Below are 25,699 nucleotides of genomic sequence, written 5' to 3' on the forward strand. Positions count from 1 at the left end.
AATAGTTATAAACAATCAGTTATCATTGGGGCAATTGTCTGCACGAAAAAGTGTCCAAGGGTCTTTAGTAAGACACTGCACCGACTGCTCTGGGGTGATATGATTATCAATATGATTGATAGGAAAAAGGGAAAGCGTCAATGCCACCTTGGTGATACTGGCAAATAAGCAGGACAAACAAGGTACGACCAGCGGCTATCCTGTGAACACGGATCTTCACCTGGGAGCCATGTTTTCAGGTAATTATGACATATCCACAGGAAAAGGAAATCTATCATTTGGGGGCGCTGTGCTGGCTATAGTTTGGGGGGTGCTGTGCTGCCTATAGTTTGTGGGCGCTGTTCTGTCTATAGTTTGGGGGTCCTGTGCTGTCTATAGTTTAGGGGCGCTGTGCTGTCTGTAGTTTGGGGGCGCTGTTCTGTCTATAGTTTGGGGGCGCTGTTCTGTCTATAGTTTGGGGGGCGCTGTTCTGTCTATAGTTTGGCGGCGCTGTTCTGTCTATAGTTTGGCGGCGCTGTATGGTCTTGGACACTGTCGTTTATGGTTTTGGGGGCAATGTGTTGTCTATAACTTGTTCTGTCTATAGCTTTTGGGCACTCTGCTGTCTATAGTTCTGGGGCTCTATAATGACATTAGTTCGGGGGCGTGGTGCAATCTATAGTTATGGGGCACTGTTTTGTTTATGGTTTTGGGGGCACTGTGCTGTCTATATTTCTGGGGCTCTATAATGACACTAGTTTGGGGGCGCTGTTTTGTCTATGGTTCTGGGCCCTATAATTACACTAGTTAGGGGGCGCTGTTCTGTCTATAGTTTAGGAGCGCTGTGCTGTCTATGGTTTGGGGGGCATTGTGTTGTCTATAGTTCTGGGGGCTGTGCTGTCTATAGTTTGGGGGCGCTGTGCTGTCTATAGTTTGGGGGCGCTGTAGGTGTCCATATTTTAAGGGGCTGTTAATATTTTGTGTGTTTTGGGGTACACTGCCAGGTAAAGCATCCATTAGAGCAGAGTGGCAGTGATGTGCACGGAGCATCCTGCACCTGTGATGAGCCGGTGCCCGGGTATGAGGGCACACATGTGACCAGGCTGCAGATGCTGGAGGGGAAGCACCAGTTCCTGCTCGGGGCCGGGCGGGCACGCGCACTGCTTCATTCTAGCAGGCTCGTCCCCGCGCCCCTCTCTCACACACACACAAGCCTCCCCGCTATGGCAGGCGAAGCGCGCGCGAGCCCCCGTTATGCAGCACTAGCCCCCATTGGACTGGTGCCCTGTGTCCCCGCCCTCCTGCGCAGGGCTTCCCTCCACTAGTCTTTACAGCCCCGCCCACAGCCCATCGCCATTGGCGTTCCAAAATCTTTGACCCCTCCCTTCATTTTTGTAACGACTCTGTGATTCGTTGAGCGGAGTCACGCCCCGACTCTGCTGTGCCGGGGAATTGAGTGCTGGTGCCGCAGCGGCCTCAGATTGGAGAGCGGCCGGCGGGGACGTAGTGGTCCAGGCTGCCAGTCCACGTTACCGAGTGCATCGCAGCTCCGGGAGTCCTTGCATCACCCTCCCCCGCCCCATCTCCACTAACTGCAGCAGCATCATGGCCAAGGAGGAGAGCAAGAATGGAGAGCAGTCATCGTCTGAATGGAAGCAATTTATCTACAACCCGAGAAGTGGCGAGATCCTGGGCCGCACCGCCAGCAGCTGGGGTAAGGCTGACATCCCTCTGCTCTGCCCCATTCATCTGCAGCCGGTGCATCACACAAGGACACAGCGTCCCGACTGCATCCAGTGCTGCCTGCAGGGGGAGCTGCCACGAAAACCCACTGTACCCCGCATACATCTATAGAAATCCTATATACTGCACCCCCTATGTGCCAAAAGCCACCAGTCACAAGGTGCATCCTGTATATATTATGTCCTGTGCTAATCTGTAGCATGTATGGGTGGCAACCCCCTAGAACATAATTATAGCAAGGTGCCCTAGTGCCTATGGTTGAACTTCGAGGGATATTACATATATAAATTACAAGATGTCATTTTATTGTAATTTAGGATGCTATGATGTATAGAATGTATATGTATATAGATTTAGTTGTAATTCAGCTTTGCTGGAATCTGATAGGATGCAGAATTGTTGAGGGGGGTGGGTGATGAGTGCATTGATAACATCTCCATAAACTGGTGACCCCTGGTGGATAAGGGTGAGAATATCACTAATGGAGTCTTATCTGGTTGGTGGTTGTTAGCAGTGATGGAGGACATCAGATGTGGGATGGAGGTTTTGGGAAGGAAAGGAGGGGGGGGGGGGTAGTGGTTGACAAACTTGATTTTAAAATGGCTTCAGGTTACGTCGGGTGTCAAGGTGTGGCTTCTAAGGGCATCCTAAGAATGTGACGGATTGCCATGATTTGGGCTATGCTCTGTTATACAGTGTTCTATTATGAGTGACCTCCATAGCTGATACAATGTATCCATTACTAGATGACAATGTATAACCTAAGTCTAGTATGATTGTATTGTGACCATCCTGATCATTGTGTCATTCTGACAATGCAGAGCACCTGGCATTAACCGTTTGTTGGCTGAGGTTAAATAATAATGGCCGTGGTGGGGAAGTCTCTGTATCCGTGGTGTGACACATTTCATGGTGGATGGGAGGAGGTGGGGGGCGCTTCTGAAGTCAGCCGCATTGGATGCTAAAAATAGCACTCTGTGTGACTGTAGATGGGAGACAGCAAGGGGGGCTGCCATCTTATTCTACATTGGTAGAGAATCCTTACCCCCCCTCTCTTTCATGCATGCCCTTGCTCTTTAATTTGTCCACTTTTGATAAGGAGAGGTGGGTGGCGGTAGGTCATCTTTGTTGCGTGACATGAGCTGAGGATCCTCACAGCTCCTTGATGTATCCGGTTTTGACTATCTTGGGTTTTCTCCCCATCTTCTTGTTTGAATGGAGCTCTCAGCCTCCGGAGGAGATGGGAAAGGGATGGGGGATGGTCTGTCATAGTCACAACTGCAGATCTTCTGTGAAGACCACAATCTGTTAACTCCTTGTCATCCAGATGGGTTAACGAGGGGCTGAATCTTTTGGCGGTGTCCTCTGACAACACTATGTGTTACTATCATCCCCTTTTACTTGTGTATGAAACAATAACCGCGCTCCTAATTAATATGTATAAAATCTAGTGCTTGATATTAGAGCTGAGGGCAACCGAATCATAAGAGATTGTGAATGAATAGTGTCTTGTATCGGTGGCCACTGCTTTGGCTCTTGGTCTTCATATGACTATTACAGAAAATGCTTCACATTAGATGATTAGATTTCTTGCAGTGATTGCTCAGCCGCAGACCGTGGTCCTAACAGCGGATCTAGGACAGATTGTTACACGTAATGGGGTCATCGGCGGAATATTCCTGCATGAAGATTCCTTTCGATTGTTCCAAATTCATGAAATTACTGCCAGAAATTGAAATGTTTTCAATCACCTCGAGTAGATGAGACCCGAGATCCCGTGTATTTTACTGGTGCAGTATTATATCATCCTGGTCCCCAATATGAACATGGCTGTAAATGAATTTCATGTTTTACCAATACTTTAGCATTTGGTATGCTAAATTAGTATGTTTTAACAAAAACAAAATCCGATTAAAAAGTAAATTTCCTGATCTGCCACAAATCGTCCTTTTCAGCATAACCTTCACATTACAACCTACTTCCAGGTGTGAGTTGGGGGGGGGGGGGGAACACGCAAATTCGCACTGTCACGGATTTTGTCAGAAGCAGATTTTTTTTTTTTTTTCTTCTCGGTTGTTATTCGCGCATCATGGTGCTGCCTCCGTTTGGGAAAATTGTGACATTATCGCAATGTGTGACTTAATTATGGGTTATTTTGGTTTTTTCCAACCTTGCAAGCTCTATACATTTCTATGGATTGGGTATTCCCAAACTTTCAGGGTGAATGCACATAGTCTGGGTTTGTACGCATGTTAAATCCACGACAACGTCTGCGCATGACATGTGCGGGTTTTCGATGCAGATGTCAAATCCCCTCCAAATTTGCACTTCCTGAATAGTTTTCTAAATGTTGCATCTTTGAATATTACCATGTGGATTTTGAGTGCGAGACGACTTTATAATGTGAACTATCTTGGTTGTCATATAGTTTGTGTGAAAGCAGGACAAATTCCTCCTCCCCCCAAAACTAGGTGGAGGACCGAAGGTTGAGGGTTTTTTTTTTTTTTTTACTTGATTAGACTGGTTGTAGCAGGTCTTCAAGATAACAAGCAAGCTGGAAGATTCAGCCCACAGAAATTTTGGAGGAGGTGACTCTGGTACCACTATATGATCATGGGGTGTATGTATTGTAATAACCACTAAAAGTAATTATACATGTCTTTAATTCATTAGTACTTATAGGACAGTGATGGTGAACCTTTTAGAGCCAGAGTGCCCAAACTAGAACCAAACCTACTTATTTAAATGCAAAGTGCCAACATTGCAATTTAAGTGGTAACATGTTGCTCACGGTTTTGTCAAGGCTTTTAATTGTATCAGAGTCCTGAGGGCACAAAAACAGTTTCAAGAAAGAGGAGAAATTCAGATTATGGGTACATTCACACAGCGCCGTGTGGGCATACCGCCGTGTGCTGGAGAGGAGGAGGAGGTGACCCCTCCTCCCTCCATAGAGAATAGCGGCGCACGGCCGCACACACGCCGAAAGATAGAGCATGCTCTATCTTTTTGCGGTGTGCGGGCCGGATCGGTGCCACACATGTGTGGCACCGTATCTGCGCCGCGCCGCTATTGCCGTCTATGGGGACGTACATGCGGCCGCAAATTTGCGGCCGCATGTACGTTCCCGGAGACGGCCATGTGAATGTGCCCTATCATTGTAGATTCCTTCCAGGGCCCCCTGAACAGGAAGAAATGCGGGGCCCAGAGCAGGAGCTGCAATAATTAAGCAACCTTGTCTGCACTTCCTTGCTCCCCCTATAGTCCAAGGCTGCTAAGCATGTGTAGCTTTAAAATGGCACTGGTCACAGCATGTCCTGGGTGGCCAGGGACAGTAGGAGTTTTGAGTCCTGTCTGGAAACTCTGTGCTGGGGTGATGGCCTGGGTGCCCACAAGGAGTGCTCCGAGTGACACCTCTGGCATCCGTGCCATAGGTTCGCCATCACTGCTATAGGACAATGAGTAACCCCTTCCACAGGCTTTATATACATTTTAATGTGGTTTCTTGGCTGCATACAAGTAAAATTCCATAAAGTTTGCTTTAATATTCATTTCAGTAATGAATAATTGTCTTTAAATCACGTTGTACTATTCAACCCAATGATTCATGACTGAAGTTAATATTCCCCATTGCCTCGGCATCTGTAAACTACCGTGCGCCATTCATTCCTGTCATTAATATTACGTTTTTGGCAGGTTTTGCAGCACCTGGTGTTTGTGGTCCATTGCAGAAACATGATATTTGCTCCAGACTTGCGGCCTGTGCTATTACTATGTGCCTTCTCATCACACTATTCCCGTCTTGCCAGTAAATAAGATGGCAGTGCCAAGCGTCAGGTTAACTGATATGTTATTATTAAGGCTTGCAGAGGTAAATAATTTATCTAGTCGTATGGACATGTTTTTGCATTTTTTTTCTCAGTTGGACTTTATGAGGCCTACACAAGTAAAATGTGTAATTTTGGGTTTATTTGGGAACAAGCAACACTTACTGATCTGTAACTTTTCATTAGTGGCCTGTAAGATGGTTGCAGTGGTGTGTTACACGTATTGGGGTGATTTGGCGAGTAAATTGACTAAGGGTGATGGCACACGTGGCGTTTGAACGCATTTTTGTGCAGTCCGTCGAAAGACGCATGCGTTTTTGACCAGTTTCAATTAGGATAATTGGTCAAACCTGTCAAAAACGCATGCGTTTTTTGACAGACTGCTTAAAAATAGGCTAAAAACGCCACGTGTCCCATCATCCTTAAGAGAGCAAGGTGTAAGGTGTTGGCTTCCCTCTATAGGTCATGGCCGGGTGCATCGTGAACGCTGATCTGGTCAGTGTTGGGTTAAATATTGGTCGCACTTGCTCTGACCCCAGAATGTTTCCTGCAGGTGAGTTCTACCTGCCGCCATCTCCTCACGTATAACCTTACACTGGAAGATATTTGATGATTTATTTCGGTGCCTCTGTGCAAGCGGATACAAATGTGCCCGCAGTGTGATACCCCTCGCAAATGTCACTGCTGCCAACAATGCTGCAGTTATGTGCCCGGTGGCACTTCTGCACAGTAAATGGAGATGCCCATCTTAAGGGGGTGGACTGGCGCCTATTAGGGGCTTGAGGGGGTGCCCAATCACAGGAGCATGTTTCTGCTTTAAGAGCCTAGGATCGGGGGGGGGGGGTTAGCTGCCTTCCTTTTATAACTGTTCCGGCCGCTCTTGTGATGTGCCGCCGCCTCCCCACAATTGAAATGGAAATAAGACCCTGGTAATGCTGCTGACTGAGAGAGGAAGGGAAATTTCCACTCCCGCTGCTGCCGTCTTGTGATTTCAGAACCCAATCAGCACTTTTTTTTTTTCTTGCCTTTTCTCTTCCTCCCTCTTTTTATTCATTCTGTGCGTAGGTCGAATGAATAGGTGAGTGTCACAGTAACCGTTACAGAAGCCGCATGAATTCGCCGGCTCTTTTCTTAGCCGTTCTGCAGCTTTTCTGGTTTAACCTGCTGCTTGCCAAGAGCCTGGGATGATGCTGCAGATCGCCATGCGGACCGATACTGTGAATCTTTGATAGCAAAGCAATAGTGAAGAATACATTTCTAGGAACTTTTACAGGCAGTCCCCGGGTTACGTACCAGATAGGTTCCATAGGTTTGTTCTTAAGTTGAGTTTGTATGTAAGTCGAAACGGTATATTTTATAATTGTAGTTCAAGCCAAAATTTTTTTTTGCCCCAGTGACAATTGGCGTTTCAAACTGTAATTGGACCAAGGATTATCAATAAAGCTTAATTACAGACACTTTACAGCTGATCATTACAGTCTGGGCGTATAGTAAAGCATCCAGAGAGCTTCACCAGAGGTCACAGTGGGCAGAGGGGTCCGTCTGTAACTATGAGTTGTCTGTAAGTCGGGTGTCCTTAAGTAGGGGACCGCCTGTATTAAGTGTTTTCTGTGGCACTATGCCAGACTGTGGACTGATTTTTGAGAAGGTCACCCACACACACAAATGCCTCATATAATGATCCACGTGCAGCAACCCACTGCTAATACCGTGGGAAGATGCAAATTATTATTTTTTTTCTTTATTTTTTTAATAGTTTGTGCCTTTGCTTCACCCCAGGTTCCCAAATAAGTTTAGTGTTGTCTACCTAGTATGGTAGGTGCACTGCACACACGGACAGCCTATGGGCACGCTGCCAAATTGTACCCATTCCTTGTATAATGGTGTGCCACAATTGGTCACGTGCCACGCTAGTGCCTTACGTGAACCCAGACATTACAGGATAACTTCTAAGTGTGGTCGCTTGGAGAATTTATCTCTGTTTGTGTAGACGACAGTAATGCCTTCTGCCTACTCCCAAACACCTACATGCTCGGTTTATGTATGCACCTCCAGTTAGTTCTTGGGACTTCAGGTGTAGCACAGTGGATAAAATGGATCACTTAGAGCGTCAAAAAGTCTCCACCTTGTTCTATCCTTGGGGTTAGTTAAGATTGTCTGTCTTAATGCAGGAATGTTTTACGGTTTGTGTAGTCTGCTGATGCCATGATGACTGTGGGTCATATGATGCAGCATTTGATGCAATAAATCACTGTCCCATTGCGGTACCTGCTATCTGCGCTGCGGATAAAAATTGAGTTTGTATTTTTAATAACCCGTAGCATTGAGGCCATGTATGTAGCGAGCTGGTAGGATTATAATTATATTGTATACACAGTAGGTGCTTCTTGCTATGGGCCTCTCTTGAGTATAACATGACATAATGGGCCTGCTAGAATCCAGTATATGGTCTCTGTGGAATACATGCAGGTTCGTGCTCCTTTATTGCAGACTTGCACTTCTCCGTGCGATGCAGTTCCCAGGCGTCTCCAGCACCACCACGTCTCATTACGGCACTGCGGAGTCATTGCCGGAGTGCAGGTATAGATCCCGGTACTGCACTGCGCTGTTCTGTGGATGCTGCTTGGCTCCGGTACCTCTCCTGACTTGCATCGCGCCCTCCCCTCGCAGAAAATGGCCTCTATTCATGCAGTATTAATTAGATGAAGTAGAATTGAAAGATTTAACTGGTTCTCAGGAGGCAGCGATGTTCCTCTGCAGAGCAGTTCTGATCTAGAGTGCAACATTCTGTACATTATAGGGATTCCATATAACATCTAGTAACTACATAAGTCAGAGGCGACGCTTATCTCTAATGCCGCTGTTCATCAGCTTGTACTACATGTTCAATGCTTTGTAACACTATTTGCTGTTATCTCTCAATCGCAGTAGATGCGATGTCCCTCTACATCAGGTTTCCTCTATATATCTACTATGGTTTGCTACTAGTCGGCATCCATCACGTGACTCTAAGCACGGCCATGCACATTTGATTATAAAAGGTTCATAGTTTAAGAACCAATCTGTAGAACGGTTACAACTTGCCCACATTGATTGAATAGAAGGTGAGCTGCAGTACTCCAGTGCTTCCACTAAATGGTCGGTGGAGCTATCTGCTTCTGGCTATTTCCATTGTGTGTGCTGCTTCAACGGGAGCTTGACAGGACTAATACAGGGGATAGTTATCAGAAAATTATGGTTTATCAGAAGGACGGGTAAACCTGATAAAGGAAATCAACCATTAAAATCAAGCATGATAAATCTGTGACACTTACTCATAGATCCAGGCACTGCGATGGTGACTATCTTCTTTTCGTTTATCCATGGCCTCCTTCCATTTAAAGTTATGGAAGGGCTCACGAAGGTGTTAGCAGCGCCCCTCCATGTGGCAGATTCCAGGCTGTTGCTCTCAGCCTACTCCCTCTGCCAGCTGTAATCTCATTGAGGGAAAGGGAAGTGCTCCTGCACATTATAACATCCTGTGAATCTGTAGCATGGAGGAGCTCTGGTAATGTCCTAGAGCCTTTCTGGCTCTTTAGCAAGTTGATTTTTAAAAGGAACCGCCCACGGATAACTAATATAAGAAGATTACTACAGTTACGGTGCCTGGACCTATGAGTTAGTCTCTGTGGTTTATCATGATGGATTTTGATGGTAGATTTCCTATTATCTTGTCTTTTTTATGGGGGTTTGTGGAACTGGTAATTAATTTTCTCCTGTTGCGTCTAATACTGTGAAACTCGTATCATCTGTAATGCTTTGGCATGATATTTAATTGGGGTTAGCCACCGCTTGGCTTTGTCCCTATAAGTTCCCACTATGGAACACATGGAAGAGAGACCATGGACCATGGTCCGCAGTACGTTCTGTGCGTCGTCCTTGTGAGAAGTCCGATTCGGCGCTGATAATGGCTTAAGTCTTTTTGAGCCACAAGCTAGTGAAGATTTTCAGCTCGGTCCAATGGTTGGTTCTGTCCGTTGAAGTAAGCAGTTTCCAGTACACGTTTTCCAGCAGTCGGCCTCACTTGTTGTAGCTGACTAAGCATCGCACGACAGGTTTTTTGTAAGTGCAAACCTTTACAGCCGGACGTGCTGTGTTTACCTAGTTTTAGTGCAGGAGCAATGGCCAAATTACGGATTATTCCCAGTACTTTCCTAGTGATTTGTACTGACACACGTTATTCTGAGGATTACATTTGCTTCCTGTATTATCACATTGCAAGAAGTCAACGTGTCCATTTCATATCCTCGACAAGTGAATGAAATGTCGGGAATGGTCTCTAGTAGATCAGACTAGGTGAGTAAAGCCCAAGATGTTAAGATGGGCCCTTATTCCACCAGAAAAAGGTGGTTAATAATACTAGTATAGAGGCAGATAACCCTGGATCACAGCGTTGGTGATGGGTGTGGAGACTCGCCTCCTCCTCGTCTCTGCAGTGATTTCTGCACATGCTCACAAAATTTATTCGCAAAGTCGATTTCTTATGTCCACGAGCTGCTGCGGAGAAAAAATTCCTGAAAGTGCTGTAGCGGCAGCCTAGATGCCTACTTCTGCAATATGTCTAATCGGGAAATAAAAATGAGTGGAAGATATCAGAAAACCACGTTATCCCCTGACACCTTATCAACTCCATTTGATCACTTGGACAAGGGTCCTGAGACAGGGGTGAACCTAGCCTTTCTGCTGCCTGCGGCGAGCTATTAAAAGATGTGCCCCCCCACTCCATATATGTAATATATCAAGGAGTGCCAGGACCAGACCCAATCATATTGGTTTAATTAGAAAGTAAAGCAATGCAAAATACATAAGAGCGTGCCACCATGTACTATATAATAAACACAGCGAGCTACCACAGAACAAAATACATACAACAATCCGCCATATAATATAAAATCAATACATCATGCCACCATATATTATAAAATACATCTGGCGTCCTCCATGTAATATATAATAGATCCAGTGTGCCGGCGTATACCATAAAATACATAAAGCCTGCCGCCACGTACCATATAATACATACAGCCTGCCGCCACGTACCAGCAGGCCGCGGACGGGAGAAGCGGGCTGGGCAGAAGCAGATGGGAGAGGCGGGCGGTGAATGAGAGAGGTGGGCCAGGGGTTTGGGAGAGGCGGGTCGGGAGGCGGCCACCGCATACAGAAGGGGGGCCCAGGTGGCCGGGGACTGAGCCGTCTTGGTAGTGAGTGACTTGCCTGATGCCGCCGCCTGAGGCAAGTTTCTCAACTCTCCTTATGGTAGGTGCGCCACTCTCCTGAGAGCCCTCTTAGAGACGTTGCAGGCTATTCAGCATCAATTTTTGCTACTCTTAGGCCATGTTTTAGATGTGGTGTTTAATGTGTTTTGAAGCACAAGGAGCGGCTTGGCCTGATCGAGTCTGCGTTGCCACACATGCCCTACATGCGGTAGGAGTTTATTGTACGTGTAATAAATTCTTTATTTATATTGCGCACACAGATTGCGCTGCACAAAGCATGACAAATCGGTCCCTGTCCCCATGGGGCTTACTATCTAAACAATTTACCAATCTGTTTTTGGGTGTGGGAGGAAACCCACGCAAACACGGAGAGAACATACAAACTCTTTGCAGATGTTGACCTGGATGGGACTTGAACCCAGGACCTCAGCGCTGCAAGGCAGAAGTGCTACCCTCTCGGCTATCATGCTGAAAGGTGATGAATACAAATATTGGAAGATTACCATAGTCACTGTACATAGATATTTGAGCTAGTCACTCAGTTTATCATGCCTGATTTTGATGGTAGATTTACTTTAAGTAGTGACCAGTTGTATTCCGGAGAGCTATCACTTTTCCGTAACAGTCAGGTAGTTTCTGAGAATTGACAATCTCCTCTACAGAGCTGCCACAAAGATGAGTCAGAATTATTCATCCTCTAGCACTGCCCACGTGCTGCGACTGACAGTTTTCCCACTACACACAATGATACGGCAGAAACTGTCAATCACAGCAAGTGGGCGGGGACAGCGAACATGTTAAACTGACTTATCAATTAGAACACTTTTGGATGTCCTGAACATGTGAACCCAACACTTACATAGTGAGTTATGATGCAGTGAGTTTTGGAACTGATTGACAAATTCATTCTTAAAATCTGTTACATTATAATAACTTGTGATTTGTGTGGAATTCTATATATTGGACAGATACTTGGCAGTATGGTGGCTAATGTGGCGCAGCGGTTCATTGGGCTCATTTGTGAATGAAGTGTATTGTCCTGTTTGTGGGAAGTCAGTTTCTGAAGGACCAAACATTTGGATCTTGTACAGTCTGGCCTCCTACATGTGTAGGAAAGCTTGGACGCCGGTGCAGTTCTCACATACTTCCGCAGTGCAGAAGGCCTTGTTGCCAATCTTAAGGCCTGTATAAGACAGAATTCCTATAGGATTGCCCTATAAAGGGGGAAAAAGTTCCTGTGAACATTGGCTGATTTATTTATTTTTTTTATTAGAATATGGATTTCATTGTTATGATGGTTTCTGTGTACATATAGGGCTAAATAGTAGCAGATTCTCCTTTCCCCAGAAATTATCCTTCAGATTGTCTAGTTAGTCGCCCCCAATTATTTTTGTTTTTGGACATTGTTATTGCTTAGATGAGTCCAGACATGATTTCTATGAATTTTTTTGATTGAATCTGAGCAGCTTTTGATTTTTACCAGTGTTGTGGATTGTGTAGTAACATATACAATCATTACTTGCAGTGACGTTAGATGGAGAGGAAGTGTGTTTCATTAGGACATTATAAAGAAGTTGCTCACTTCCTACAGGCATGGTATTGGAAAATGCCCAGCGTGTGAGGCCTGGCTAAAGCATAATTTACCTTATATGGTATATAAACCTCCATTGTACCTGTGATGCCTCAGATCATAGAAATTTAGGTCAGTTTTATAAAAGCAGAGTGTGAATTGATCCATTACATTGTATTGGTTTTCTGTTCTGTAACCGGACATCATACGGATGATATGCATGTGCATGGGCCTTACAGGTTTTAGACCCACAGACTGCCACCAGCTTGTTACCCAGGATAAGATCAAGTCTGTCTTCTTGGAGACTGAGGTGTATGAATTAATTGACCAAAAAGGAGATTTGAAGGCCGTTACGATGCATTGAAATGTTTTGTTTAAACAGTTTTTGGCTTGTGTAGCTTAAAAGAAATCTACCTTTGCCATCATGATAAACCGGAGACACTTATTGATCCAGGTAATCTTCTTATTTGTTATATAGAGCGTGAAAGGTTAAAGGTGGTGTTACAGGAGCCCTCTGTGCTCTGTAACACACAGGGGAGGGGTTAAGTGCTACTTCAGAATGTAATGGCCTATGTAGATACAGTACGGAGAGGCTTTGATAACACACCCATTGTGGGTTTTTTTTGTTAGTTTTTTTAAGCTCATTAGCATCATTTTAAAAGTTGATTTTAGTAGGAAGGGAAGGATAACAAATATAAGAAGATTACTACAGTGACTGTGCCTGGATCTATGAGCAAGTGTCCCTGGTTAATTATGATGGATTTCCTTTAAAGGAAACCTACTAGTTAGAATGGCAGGGGTAAGCAGTAAGTACCTAGCACCTGCTCAGGGTGAGCTGGTGCCGGTACTTACTTTCGTTAGTGTTAAAAACCGCTGTATCGCGGTTTTAACACTTTTTAAACTTTAGAGCAGAAGAGGCTTCGGCACTGCGTGCAACGTCTCCGGCACTACCTGTGTAGGCGCGCGCACGATCGTGCGCACACAGCGCCGAAGCCTCTTCTGCTCTAAAGTTTAAAAAGTGTTAAAACCGCGATACAGCGGTTTTTAACACTAACGAAAGTAAGTACCGGCACCAGCTCACCCTGACCTGGTGCTCGGTACTTACTGCTTACCCCTACCATTCTAAGTGGTAGGTTTCCTTTAATGTATAGAACTGTGACCTGTTATGTGGCACTTCCCAAAATTGGTGTATTGATATCAAATATTTTCAAATTATAGATAAATTTACTGAAATCTGAGGCCATGTTCCCACGGTGCGTTTTGAGACTCAATGTTAACTCGGCACGTGAAGCCTTTGGATTGAGTTTCCATCGTGATTTCTGAACGCAATGGAAACGCAATGTTACCTCAACATGTGATTATGGGAAAACCTTTTGGATTGTATCTTAAAATGCACTTTTGTAGTAAAAAAAAAAAATAATAATTATCCAAGTTTTGGTAAATACCTCAATTCTGCGGGATGGGCTTCCTAGCAGCCTGTAAGACGCCCACCGTGCATTTGTTTCCTAAAATGGAATTTTGTAGTGGGCACACGGGGCGAGACCGCAGCCACTTCACGGCTTCCTGCAAACCTCTTGAGCCGACAAGTGATTGATATGCTGCAACAAGAGGCCGTGTCATTCAGCCAGGAGATTACTTGATGGGCCGTTTACAGGCCTAAGAAAGTTTAAGGTTACTGTTTTCAAGTTGTTGTATTTCTTTCAACAATTTTACTTATTTTATTTCTTTTTTTGTTTCATTATAGTATGTATTGAAACATTTAGGAGATTCTCATTTTATTTTAACTATCCTGTGTACAAATAGTCTTTGTGTTACTAGACTGAGCCCATTTCTTATTCCAGGCAACTTCTTTTGCTCATCAGACCCGCCATAAACAGGTGTGACCTAACACTGGGTCTCGCACAAGGGCATAAAAATGCTTATAAAGTGTCATTGACAGCTAGACATGCCACCAAGCACCCAAAGGAATTTCATCCATTTGGCAGAATTTAAAATGGTGAACATGAGTGGAGGTCATTTTGCCAGCCATCTTGGCTTTTCTGTCATAGACGTTGAGTACTGAGGGGAACGGTGTTTAGGTGAGGGCTTGCGTTACGATGGCCAGACTCCCAATATCACAGCCCAACTACCAGTAGAGATGATGGTTTTGTCCACCAATGCAAAAGAGCACCTTTACATTTTCAGCGTCGGCCATTCGGACACAGGAGGCACCTTCATTACATTTCCAGGTGCTTGGTCGAAGTATTGGCCAGCTATGGGCCAGCCTTTGTTGTGTGGTCCGGAAAAGAAAACTGGATTGCTATGGACTTAACCTGAGTGTTACAGATTCTATTTTGGAGCAATGACTTTTGGACTCCTATAGGGAGGCCTTGTGGTGCGCTCTAGTGTGATGATTTGGGGAGATCTCTCATACAATAGTCTTACACCCCCTACTAGTTATACAAACGGCTTTGTGATTTCTTTTTGAGCATGGAAAAAGAACCTCATAGGGAATGTAATAAGCTTATGTTATAACATCTGGGCGCTGTGCCTTGCGGTTTCCATCCTATTCTGCCATTGTAGGACTAAGGCTCAGGTCCTGGTTTATGGACTGAGAGATGGATATTATATTACTTCTGCAGTCTTGCTTGGACATGTAAAGCTTTTCGGACATTTGTGAGGTGGTTGTATGTTTTTTTTTGTATCGGAATACAATACAATGTCCCACCATAAGCCATAGCACGATATCCTCCTAATGTCTTGGGTATATGGCCAGGATTTCATTAATAAGAATAAACCCTATAAGTGCAGCCTGGGTTGTTAATGGAGTAAAGGGCATTTCGTGTACTCAGTAATGTATAGATTTATACCAAAATGTCTTTCAGAAGTAGAGTTGGACATGTGGGCGATGGATGTAAAGTAACATTGGCGTCACTACCTTAGCGCTTGTGTAAGAGGTAGGAGGCAGCCGCTAGTAGTTATTGTAGGTTTATGTAATGGAGGAAAGACAAAATACCGCAGATAGATTTATATTCCGTGTAATGCTAACAGAATAAAACAGTGTCTGGCGATTGTTTGGGTTATGTGTCCTTTATAAACCATGTAAATCACTTTTAATGGCTGCTTCTTGGTGGTAATGGTGAAGTAACTGTGCTCTGTCTTCTTCCACAGCTCTGATCCTGCTCTTCTACCTGGTCTTCTATGGCTTCCTGGCAGGACTCTTCACCCTGACCATGTGGGTAATGCTGCAAACACTGGACGACTCTGTACCCAAGTATCGGGATAGAGTATCCTCCCCAGGTAACGATTCCATGTATTGTAACATATCATTGCTATATCCCACTCATGGCCTTGCTTAAAAGAATTATTTATTTGCAGAGAATCCAGCCAGCTATGCATATCCTTCTAGTTCACCTTACGTTTCTGCTTTCTAGCCCAGGGGTGTCAAGCTTTTTTGGCAACGACTTCATCAGCTCTGTTTGTATTTAAAAGTCCATTTGCAATGCGGTAATTTTAGCTGATGTGTATGAATGATATGTTAAAGAGGTTGTACAAAATTTGCAAGCTATCCCCCATTCACAGTATCTGGGATAACCAGCTGATCTGTGACGATCCAATTGCTGGGACTCTCTATCCCTGCAAACCAGAAAATGGGGGTCCTGTTCTTTCCAGGGGAAGGAATGGCATGCTGGGCATATGTGCTGCCCATCCATTCTATAGTATGGTAGTCTCAAATTGCTGAACACAGCACTCTTGTATCTCGGGCGCTTTCTCATTCACTGTATCTGTGTGCTGGAGATATTTGAGTGCTTTGGTCAGCAATCACCAACACTCCCATGCTATTGAATGAAGCGACAGGATGTTGTTGACAACAGTCGCAGAATACGTGGTAACTTGAAAACTTGGTACAACCTCTCTAATGTAATGTGCTAGGGCTGTTGCAGCTCCTGGAGCAGGAGATTCAGCCTGGTCTCTCCAGGTACATCAAGACCCAAAAATGTCTTCTCACGTAACTTGGTCTATTGCAATATATCAAATCCATTACTAAATAAATGTAATGCACCACAGAAAAATCTTTCCAGGAAGGAAATGCAATGTGCTGCTTCTGGTTGGATTCTAATTCCCACAGATTTTATCAGGAAGCTTAAAGCTTGGAGTCCCGCTTAGATTGCGACCCACGTTCGTGATCAGATTTCTACTTTTTAAATAGTACATTGGTGGTTTTATTTTTTTGTCTGGCATTTATGGGGCAGTATAAATCGGCTGTGATCCTATGAGGGTGCCCCCCGCCTATCTATAGTCCTCCCACATAGCTGTACACTTTACATAATGTTATTAAGTCAGGGTGTATGTTGTAGTCATGTTAAGAAAATCTCAGTGCTCCAGAAATCCAGGGAATCCGTCATTTCTCCTGGAGTGGCTTAGTAAAGCGCTTTGTCTATTTGTGGGCCTAATAATGGACCTTTATAATGTACTTATCCTGTTACGTAAACTGTGTTCTCTCCGCAGTGCACAAGGGGCCATGGATTTCAGTCACTGAGTACATTTACAGCCTTGTGGCCTGTAGTATGTTCCCTCCCTGTCTGTCGTGTCATTACAATGAATTATTAATGATCTGCTAATCGGAGGGTCTTAATTTGGTTGTTAGACTAATAACAATGATGGATCTGTGAAACTTTCTGATGGTATAATCCTGTTAATGAAACTGGGTTCGGCTGTAAAAGTGTCTTGCCAAATTTCTCATGATCTTTACTATTCATTGCATGTTATTGTGTCACAATGGCCTAATATATATATATATATATATATATATATATATATATATATATATATATATTTATATTTATATTTATTCTTCTCTTCATTGTCCTACTCCCTCTATCTCTGGATTTGTGTATTTGTACATCAATTCTCCAGAGCTTGTCGAGTCCCATTCATTTTGCTGCATGTGTGTTTCTAACAATTCCGTTTTCTGGAAGTCCTTCAGGCAGGACACGAGGCTTTCTTGTGCGTACACTGGACTGACAGGTCTCCTTTATGTTCCCTTAATGGCCTGTCCCCCGGCTACTTCTATTGTATATGATATGATGTGAATATAGCTGATGTTTTGGCTTGAAATTATGACATGATAATGGGATAAAACCATTGCTACTTCTGTCAGTCATAGACAGTGATATGAGCGGCAGTGCAGATAGAGGTCTGACCTGCCTGTCCATTCATTTGGGGTATAATGGTCCTGTCCTTGTGATGTTTGGGTATCCCACCACAGAGAACCCCAATGAATTATCAGCCAAAAACTCCAGTCATCCCAAAGAATAATGTATGCAAGATGCAATAGGTAAAATTGAAGTATTTTACGGTATAGGCCTCACTTGTAGAGCGACTAGGGGTGCTCTGAGCCTAATTTGCTTGCATAAAGCAGCTGTTATTGGACAGTTTCCAACTAAAGCCATGTCCTCTCCATTACACCAGACGTGTTTATGGCACAATTGCCCATTTAAATCATGATTTTTGAAGAAAACGGTACTTCAGAAACTCTACATGTGTGTCCTGGGTCATTCTAGAAAATGTTTGTGATGCAATGTGACCTTCTTCTGTTTATACAAGGCCTCCTGCATAATGGATCCGCAATCCATTGTTTGTGACCCATGGGGGTTCTGCTCACTTGCCGATGGCTTGTTCCACATGCAAATTCTGCAGGCATGGTACCTGCTCTGAGATCTGCAGCTCTGACAGTCGCCTCATACATGGGGCTGCTGAACCTGCAACTATTTTCATAAGCCCCTAAAACTACACGGGGACATACATGTTATATACCAGGCTCGAAGACTCCCTGAAGCTGTTCAGAAAATAGCATGACCAACTATAGCACTGGCCAAAGACAAGTGTGCACGTAGGCTTAGTAATCAGAAGCTTTACTTCTCTCTGAAGGTCGAAACAAGGTTCTTCTACAGAAACATGGGCCAAATTAATCAAAAACTGTCTTGATGCCCAGAGCAGTCAGTCATGGTTTGTCTTTCATTTCTGCGTAATATTTTAAAAAATGTGACCTTTTTGATAAGTTGATGGCAAGACGGCATTGCCATATTAGACGGACCTTCTAGTAAAAGCCAGGGCCTGGATTGTTATGGTGTACAAGCTCTGGGGTACGGTATTTGCTGTTTTTGTCCTTCGCCTGACAACCCGTTCAGTGTGCAGCCTTCTTCAGGCCCCGGCTGCCCGCACCTTCCCCCTGTGACGGCACAAAAGCTTTTCACACCAAAATTCCACATGACATCGTCAGTCCCCCAGCAGGACACACACGGCTTTGTAAGACCCGAGCCGCCTGTCTCCTGGGCACTGCATACTGTAAGCACCCTATTTATAAACTCTCCGCTCCACCTTACACCACATCTATGCAGTGTTACAAGGAGCCGATGGGAAAAATAACTTGTTTTCAAGGGCAAGTCTTTCCACGCTGGATTCTGTCACCAAACATTGACTCGTAATGCGATTTTATTTTATGACCTCCACTCCTTTTGGTTCCACTTTTTATATATATTTTGTCTTAAAGTGATTTATGTTGATTTTATGTAATATTACTGTGTAACCCCAAAATAACGCCTCTGCCCCTCTTCCTTTCATTTGTCCAGGTCTTATGATTTCTCCTAAATCTCCTGGGTTGGAGCTTACATTCAGCAAAAGTGACAAGTCTTCATATGAGGCCTACACTAAAGTTCTTCATTCATTTCTAGGGCGTAAGTAAATGTTTTCATATTATCTTTTTTGGTATAGGGTCTAAAAAGATAAAATATCCCCACCCAAATATCGGTTGTTGGGATACAACACTCTCTCTGTTGAGAAAAGCCGATCTGTGGGGTTGCTGACTAATGGAGAGGAGAGCAGATGGCGCCATTCTTTTTGTAGTGGTCAGATCAGGTTACTGCAGACCAACTAGTTGAGCCGCAGTGACTTTGTTCAGCCACTACATCGAGAATGGAGCTGTCCGCTTTGTTGTAGTCTGTGGGGGAAGGGGATTTTAATAGCCAATCTGCTATGGAGGAAGTATTCTTTAGAAATGTCCTCCATCTTTAAGCCAAAAAACTTCTTTAAGAAAGAAGTGAATTCTCCTGCATCTTTTCTGCAATGTTGCAGTGACTGTACCTAGCGTCATCTTGTGTTGTATTTGCACATTTTGCCATTTCGACTGTAAATTTATGAAGAAAATGAAAATTGAGGGTATAATTTCTCTAGTCAAATGGGTGTTCTCCCAATACAGTCTGACATGGAGCGCATCAGACTGTAGGGACACAAACCCAACTAGCAGCACCTAATAATTTTCAAAAATCTTAAAAAAAAGTGTGTTTTTGTAATGAATAAGACTTCTGAATGCAATTAAAGACACAGACCCCAAACTTCATATAAAATATGTTGTGATAGGATTTGCAAAATTTTGCACCCGATTCTTTGTGCCTTTTGGAATATATAAATATTCATTAATGTTTTCAGAATGGTCTGGATGCATAGAAAACAAAACAGACTGATAATCTGGAGAACCAGTTATTCGGCCATCAAAATCCACATCAGGACTAATTGTAATTTTGTAAGATCTGATCCTCAGTCGTAGCAATTTTTTTTTTCTCCTGCTTTCTCTGCGTGGTACAGCTCCACCATCAAGCAGTGAAATGGTTACGTGTGACTTTCTTGGACATGCTGTGATCAGGAGGTCAGTTGTTCAGCTCTCAGCGGGGCCAGAGTGACCTTCTGTCCTGCTAGAAGTGAGGCAGAAAAATATCTGCAAAGACTGCAATTTCCAACATTTTAACAAGATCTTTCTTCATTGTTGGTCCAGGTCCTTAAATCCTTTTGGGGTCAGGTTAAAGCCTTGCGTTGTTTACATGTGTGGTGAATTTACCAAGCTTGTTCCATGTTGATGGAGTACTGTAGTAACCTGGAACAGTTACTTGTAAAGATGGTGTCCTTGTGTCTTCCAGCATACAACGACTCCTTACAAGCCGCAAATAATGTGGCATGCACGCAAGGACACTACTTCGAGCAAGAAGGAGTCGAGGAGAGGAAGTCTTGCCAGTTCAACAGGTCCTCACTGGGGCCATGTGCCGGACTTGAAGGGAATGAGTACTTTGGCTACAATGAAGGAAGCCCATGTGTAATAGTCAAGATGAACAGGGTATGTATATATTATGACGTAAGCTGAGTGGTCAGGGAAATGGAGACTGTGCCTTGTCTGACCAAAATTCACTGCGTCCGTCGTTTTCTGAAGCTCTGCAACCTAGGAAAGGCTTTACGGATCAAAATTAATGTATACTCTTGGTATGGTCTAGTAAAGTGTTTTGGTGGAAAAGGACCAATTATACGCAACCCCCACTCTATTTGAGGGTATGAAAATCTTATATTGGGGGGGATGCACCCCTTACTATAGAGTAGGTGATATGTAGATGATCATTGGAGGTCTTGTCAGGAGACTTCCAAGATACTCTAAGATGTCTTTGAACAAGGGGCAGACTACCACAGCTTTGTGGCTGTTAGTGGATTTCTATATTTTTAGGCTAAAGGTATTGTCTAGGCCTTCTCAAAATGTGCCACACAGCAGGAAACCCTATAAAAATAACTAAAAATAAGGCCCATTTTAATGGTCCCTCTGTGAGGGCTTGGATCTTGTGCGTCAGATTGGAAGTGATGTCTCCTCCACATCTCCTGTGATGAGCTCTGGAGATCACATGCTGCTCATGCATGTCAAATGCCAGGAGCCAGTCATGAGGTCAACACTTCCAGGTTGATGTGAGGCCACACCAATAGAACAGAGCTTTTAGAAGTGGGGTCCTATTGTATGAAAATGCTGTCTTTGTACTGCATATTTTATAGTTGCACGTTTACATTGTCTTAACCTGCATGTTACTTATTTTCAGATTATTGGATTGAAACCCCTTGGAAATCCTAAAATAAATTGCACTTCGAAGGTAAGTGATCCATTAGACCATAAGAAAAATGTATTAACTAGCCAGAGAAGTCGTTTCCACGATCCACATTAAAGTTGTGGATCGTGGAAGCGACTGATATTGATTATCATGAAAATGTGGTCTGTGATGGCTGGGCAACTCTGTCAGAGGATCTCCAAAATCGCTTTTGGGATGTTCCTTGTATACATTATTCGTCTTTAACAATAGAGGGGAGCTTGCAGCTGAAGAATGGAAAGGGAACAGATGGGTTTGTGCATTGCATGTTTAGGAAAAGAGTGTCTACCAGATTCTCTATAGAAGAAGGTGGCAATGTATCCATTGTGATGGTTTGGTTTTGGTAAACCTTTTTGTGTGTACATTACTTGACAATGTTTCGATGGCAAATATTCATGGACAAAGTGGTGCTAGATAAAATAAGAACCACATTATGGGTGGTTGCTGCATTCACACAAGGGCGTGTACTATGATTTGGTAACATTATTGGTGTACATGACTTGGTGTGTGTTATCACTTGATACTATGGCATCATTTTTCTTGTGCTTGTTAGAGGATGTGGAGCTTATCCCATAGGACACCGCTGGGGTATTCAGGACACAGCGGGGCCTGTTCCTGTGTAAGCGGCTATAAGCCAGCACCCTTTACCCCCTGTCATACAGTCGCGCCCATACTCTTTCCCTCACGTGTTTTGTTTTTCTTCAGGCAGCTGTAACTTTGCTCCGTCCACTTTGTGAGAGCAGCTGAATACACAAAGCCACAGTCTTCATCAAAAGCTGTGGGACAAATGTTCGTAAATTCTTGTAGTATCCATGCCTTGTGGTTATCGGAGTTCCTGCTCCCTTGTTGTGCACTTTGTTATGATGTACAATATGACTTTGAGATGAAGACTCTTCTATGGCCTTGTATAGGAGGAATGTCTTTGGTAGTAAATGTATGGCGTGTGTAGAGACGTGTTATCAGGGGACTTGCTGTTTTCCTTCCCTCACAGATGGCCCTGCTTATATCTAAAAAGGAGGTCACATAGGAAATTTATTTTCCTTAATGATCTCCTTTGTTACTGGGACCCAAGAAAACCTTACTACAACCGTAGGGACCTGGTCATAACAAGTGCCCTTTGGCAGGAAAATCTCCCGCCAAAATTACCTGAGGGAACATCATTGGAAGAATCTAATGGTGGGACTATGACTGCTTGTATTTTGGCGTACAAGCCCTGAAATAATTGTAATTCCTGGCGGTTCGCATGTTATTAGGATTATTTCCCCCTTTTATTCCACCTCCACTACAAAGTGGCATGGAGTGGGCCGGTGCAGGGCTTTCCAGCGCACTCGCTATAACCTGCGACCGTTCATGCCTGATTGGAGAGTTTGAGGTAATATTGCAATTAGAATTACACGTCAGTACGGCGGAGGAGCAGCGCGTATACCATACGTAGACCCACAATGCACCAGGGTTTGATAGCTGTCCCCCACTGTAAAGCCAAACTGTTGTCTGAATGGTTCCCAAGCCTAGACCATGGATGGGAAAAATTCAGAGTGTCTAGATCTGGTACAAAATCTGCTACAAGACACAGATCATTTTATTTCCTCTTAAAATTATCTTATTTTAAAAACCAAGTATGCACACAACTTAAAGCAAGTTTTGGTGCAAGAATTTTGCTCTGTGCCCTTGTGGGATTTCCCTGACTGCACCTTAAATCACTCAGCTGCAGAGAACTTCTCAGTTCAGTTTAGTTATTTAATGTTCGGTTTGGGGTATCCGTAATGGGCGTAGAGTGAATTTCTGGGGCGCATAAACCGTAATTGAATAAAGTGATCCTACAGCATACACAGTGTCTCTGTCCATCTGGACCTCCTCTAACATTGTGTTTCCTTTGCGTAGGCGGAGAACGTAAGCCTGCAGTATTATCCAGATTACGGGATGATCGACTTGATGTATTATCCATACTATGGCAAGAAGACCCATGTAAGTGGCTGTATTTTATTCAAAAATTGTCCTTGATGACCTATCACCTGAACCAGAGATCTTCTCCGAATTTACCTCTTCTTTGGATTTGGTTTAATGTACGTGGCATTGGTCGTACTCACATCAAGCTTAGCAAGTTATGGGGACTGACAGCTCATTAAACTGATGATATCACCACAGTTCAGATACAACAACATGTCATCTGAGAAAAGGAGATCTCTTGTTGACCTCAAGGGCCAGATATTCGTCTTGTGATATGATCAGGGTCCTTTCTATTTCATAGTGCCAGCCACCTACACTGTTCACTGTTGGCATTACTTCTGCAAATCCCTGTTTATTCGGTTTTTATCGGAGGAGGTGGCACCAGTTAAAGGAAACCTTCCATTTTGATTTGATGCAGTATGAAGCAAACATACCTTCAGAATGCTGTAGCTATACTGATGCAGGATCATATCTGGTTAATCCCTGAGCTGAGTGGTTTTTCTGAAAAAATAATTGTAACATTCAGGACCTTGGGAAAGCTGGGTCAGGCTGGCGGCCTAGATCAACACATTAGACACTGAGCTTGTAATTACAAATGGAGGTCAGTCAAGACTATTCAACCTGAGCTGGATAACTCATACACAGCAGCTGGGGGATGGTGCAGAAATTGATTATTCTGTCTGGCAGGGAGAACAATGATTGCATCATCCTCTGCTGCAGAGAAACTCATGTGCTAGGAGAAGCGCTGTTGGAGCCATAGAAGGGACAGAGCTTCATTATCATGATGTTATATCTGTTTTATCAGCAAAATTGCACAGCTCAGGGATTAACCCTGATATGAACCTGCATCATTGTAGCTACAGAATTCTCAAGGTATGTTTGCTTCATAATGCACCACATCACATGGTAGGTTTCCTTTAATGCAATAACCGTCACAATCTTAGGAGAGGAGTGGCACTCTTCTGGAAATGTAAATTAAAATGTAAAAGTTAAAAAAAAAAAAAAAAAAAAAAATGTATGTATTCGCATTACTTCTAGCGGCCTCTATATGGGTTTATGCTATGCAGTCTGTCCCGGCTTTGTGCACATGGCTCTCTGGTATGCACAAGGCCTCGACAGCTCTGCTAGTGCGTCCCTAAAATATATCCTTGCTCTGCCACATGCAGTTTTTCTGTCGCTGTCTATCAAGCTCTCAGTGGGGTATAAAAATGTCAATTCTCTCTGCAGCTGAACTACGTGCAGCCCCTGGTTGCTGTGAAAATCACTCCTTTAAATACTACCGGCACATCCGAAGTGGTGCTCGAGTGCAAGCTTCAAGGATCCCCCAACTTGAAGAATGAAGATGACCGAGACAAGTTCCTTGGTCGAGTGAATTTCAGAGTCCAAATTAGAGATTAAAATAGGCAGCTGAACAGTGTCCAATTGAAGACATAGGTTTTTTTTGTTTTTGTTTTTTTTTTTCTTCTGTTTTTTTTTTTTTTTTTTTTAATATTATTATTATAATTTTTTTTTTTAATCAGCCATACCTGCTTTTGTAGGACCTGAAACCATCTGGAAAGATAGTGTAAATGGCACATGATTCAGGGTAGCATAACAATGTGCTTCCAACATGATGCTTTAACCCCTTTTCGGAAGGTCGGTGAGGCAGCTTAAGAGTTTTTTAGCGACCGCCCCCCCGGGCCGTGAAGAGGTTAAACTCGTCCGTGCACGTATTTCTCTGCCCCAGTGCGGGGGCCAGTTTACAAACCGTAAAAAAAAAAATAAAAAGAATAAATTATCATTTCATATTAGGGGACCTGTAAATAGCTGATTCCGAACATAATACTGGTGGTGTTCGTCCTATTTTTGATGTGATTTTATTCCCTCCCCGAAGCCCCTCTGTGAGTGTTAAAAAGCTTAATGTGTTGTGCTATGTAAATATTTAATTGAGTTAACACTGGTTTAACTGTCATATCTCAAACGCCTACACAGTTTTAGGGAACAAAAAAAATGACAAATAAGTGAATGGTACCTGACCAACATGTACATGAACAAATAAAGTCGAAAAATGAATAAAAAAAAACAAAAAGGAAAGATTTTATAACCTCTGCAAGAATTGTGTGTCTTGTGCAGATGCCTTAAGTCCTGTATGAAAAAGCAAAATAAAGTGGATTTTAAAAGTGGAAATGAGGTTTGAAGTTAATTTGTATCAACCAAGTGTGAGTTTTGGATCTTGTATGGGTTAACCCTAAAAATGTAAACTTGATAAACCAGGGACACTTGCTCACCGATCCAGGTACTGTGACTGTGGTAATCTTCTTATGTGTTATCTATGGACTCCTTCCTACTAATATAATCTCTTTAAAATTATGCTAATGAGGTAAGAACTGGTAAGAGTCTGACACCCCCATCCAGATTAGATAATGTCACACTTTAAGCACATTGCAGATCACGTAAAGACTTTGGGGGAAA

At 43.6% G+C, this 25,699-nt stretch overlaps 1 protein-coding gene across 1 annotated transcript; it reads left to right on the forward strand.

The window, feature by feature from the left end:
- Positions 1-1,230: 1,230 nt before the first annotated feature.
- Positions 1,231-25,414, forward strand: ATP1B3 (ATPase Na+/K+ transporting subunit beta 3). Its single transcript, XM_072143393.1, has 7 exons — positions 1,231-1,693; positions 15,522-15,650; positions 18,983-19,087; positions 20,324-20,517; positions 21,257-21,307; positions 23,183-23,266; positions 24,476-25,414. Exons 1-7 carry the CDS (start codon positions 1,585-1,587, stop codon positions 24,644-24,646), a joined length of 843 nt encoding a protein of 280 aa, XP_071999494.1. The 5' UTR covers positions 1,231-1,584; the 3' UTR covers positions 24,647-25,414.
- The last annotated feature ends 285 nt before the right edge of the window (positions 25,415-25,699 follow it).

This window comes from Engystomops pustulosus, chromosome 3 (genome assembly GCF_040894005.1).
Source record: "Engystomops pustulosus chromosome 3, aEngPut4.maternal, whole genome shotgun sequence".
Classification (NCBI taxonomy): Eukaryota; Metazoa; Chordata; class Amphibia; order Anura; family Leptodactylidae; genus Engystomops; species Engystomops pustulosus.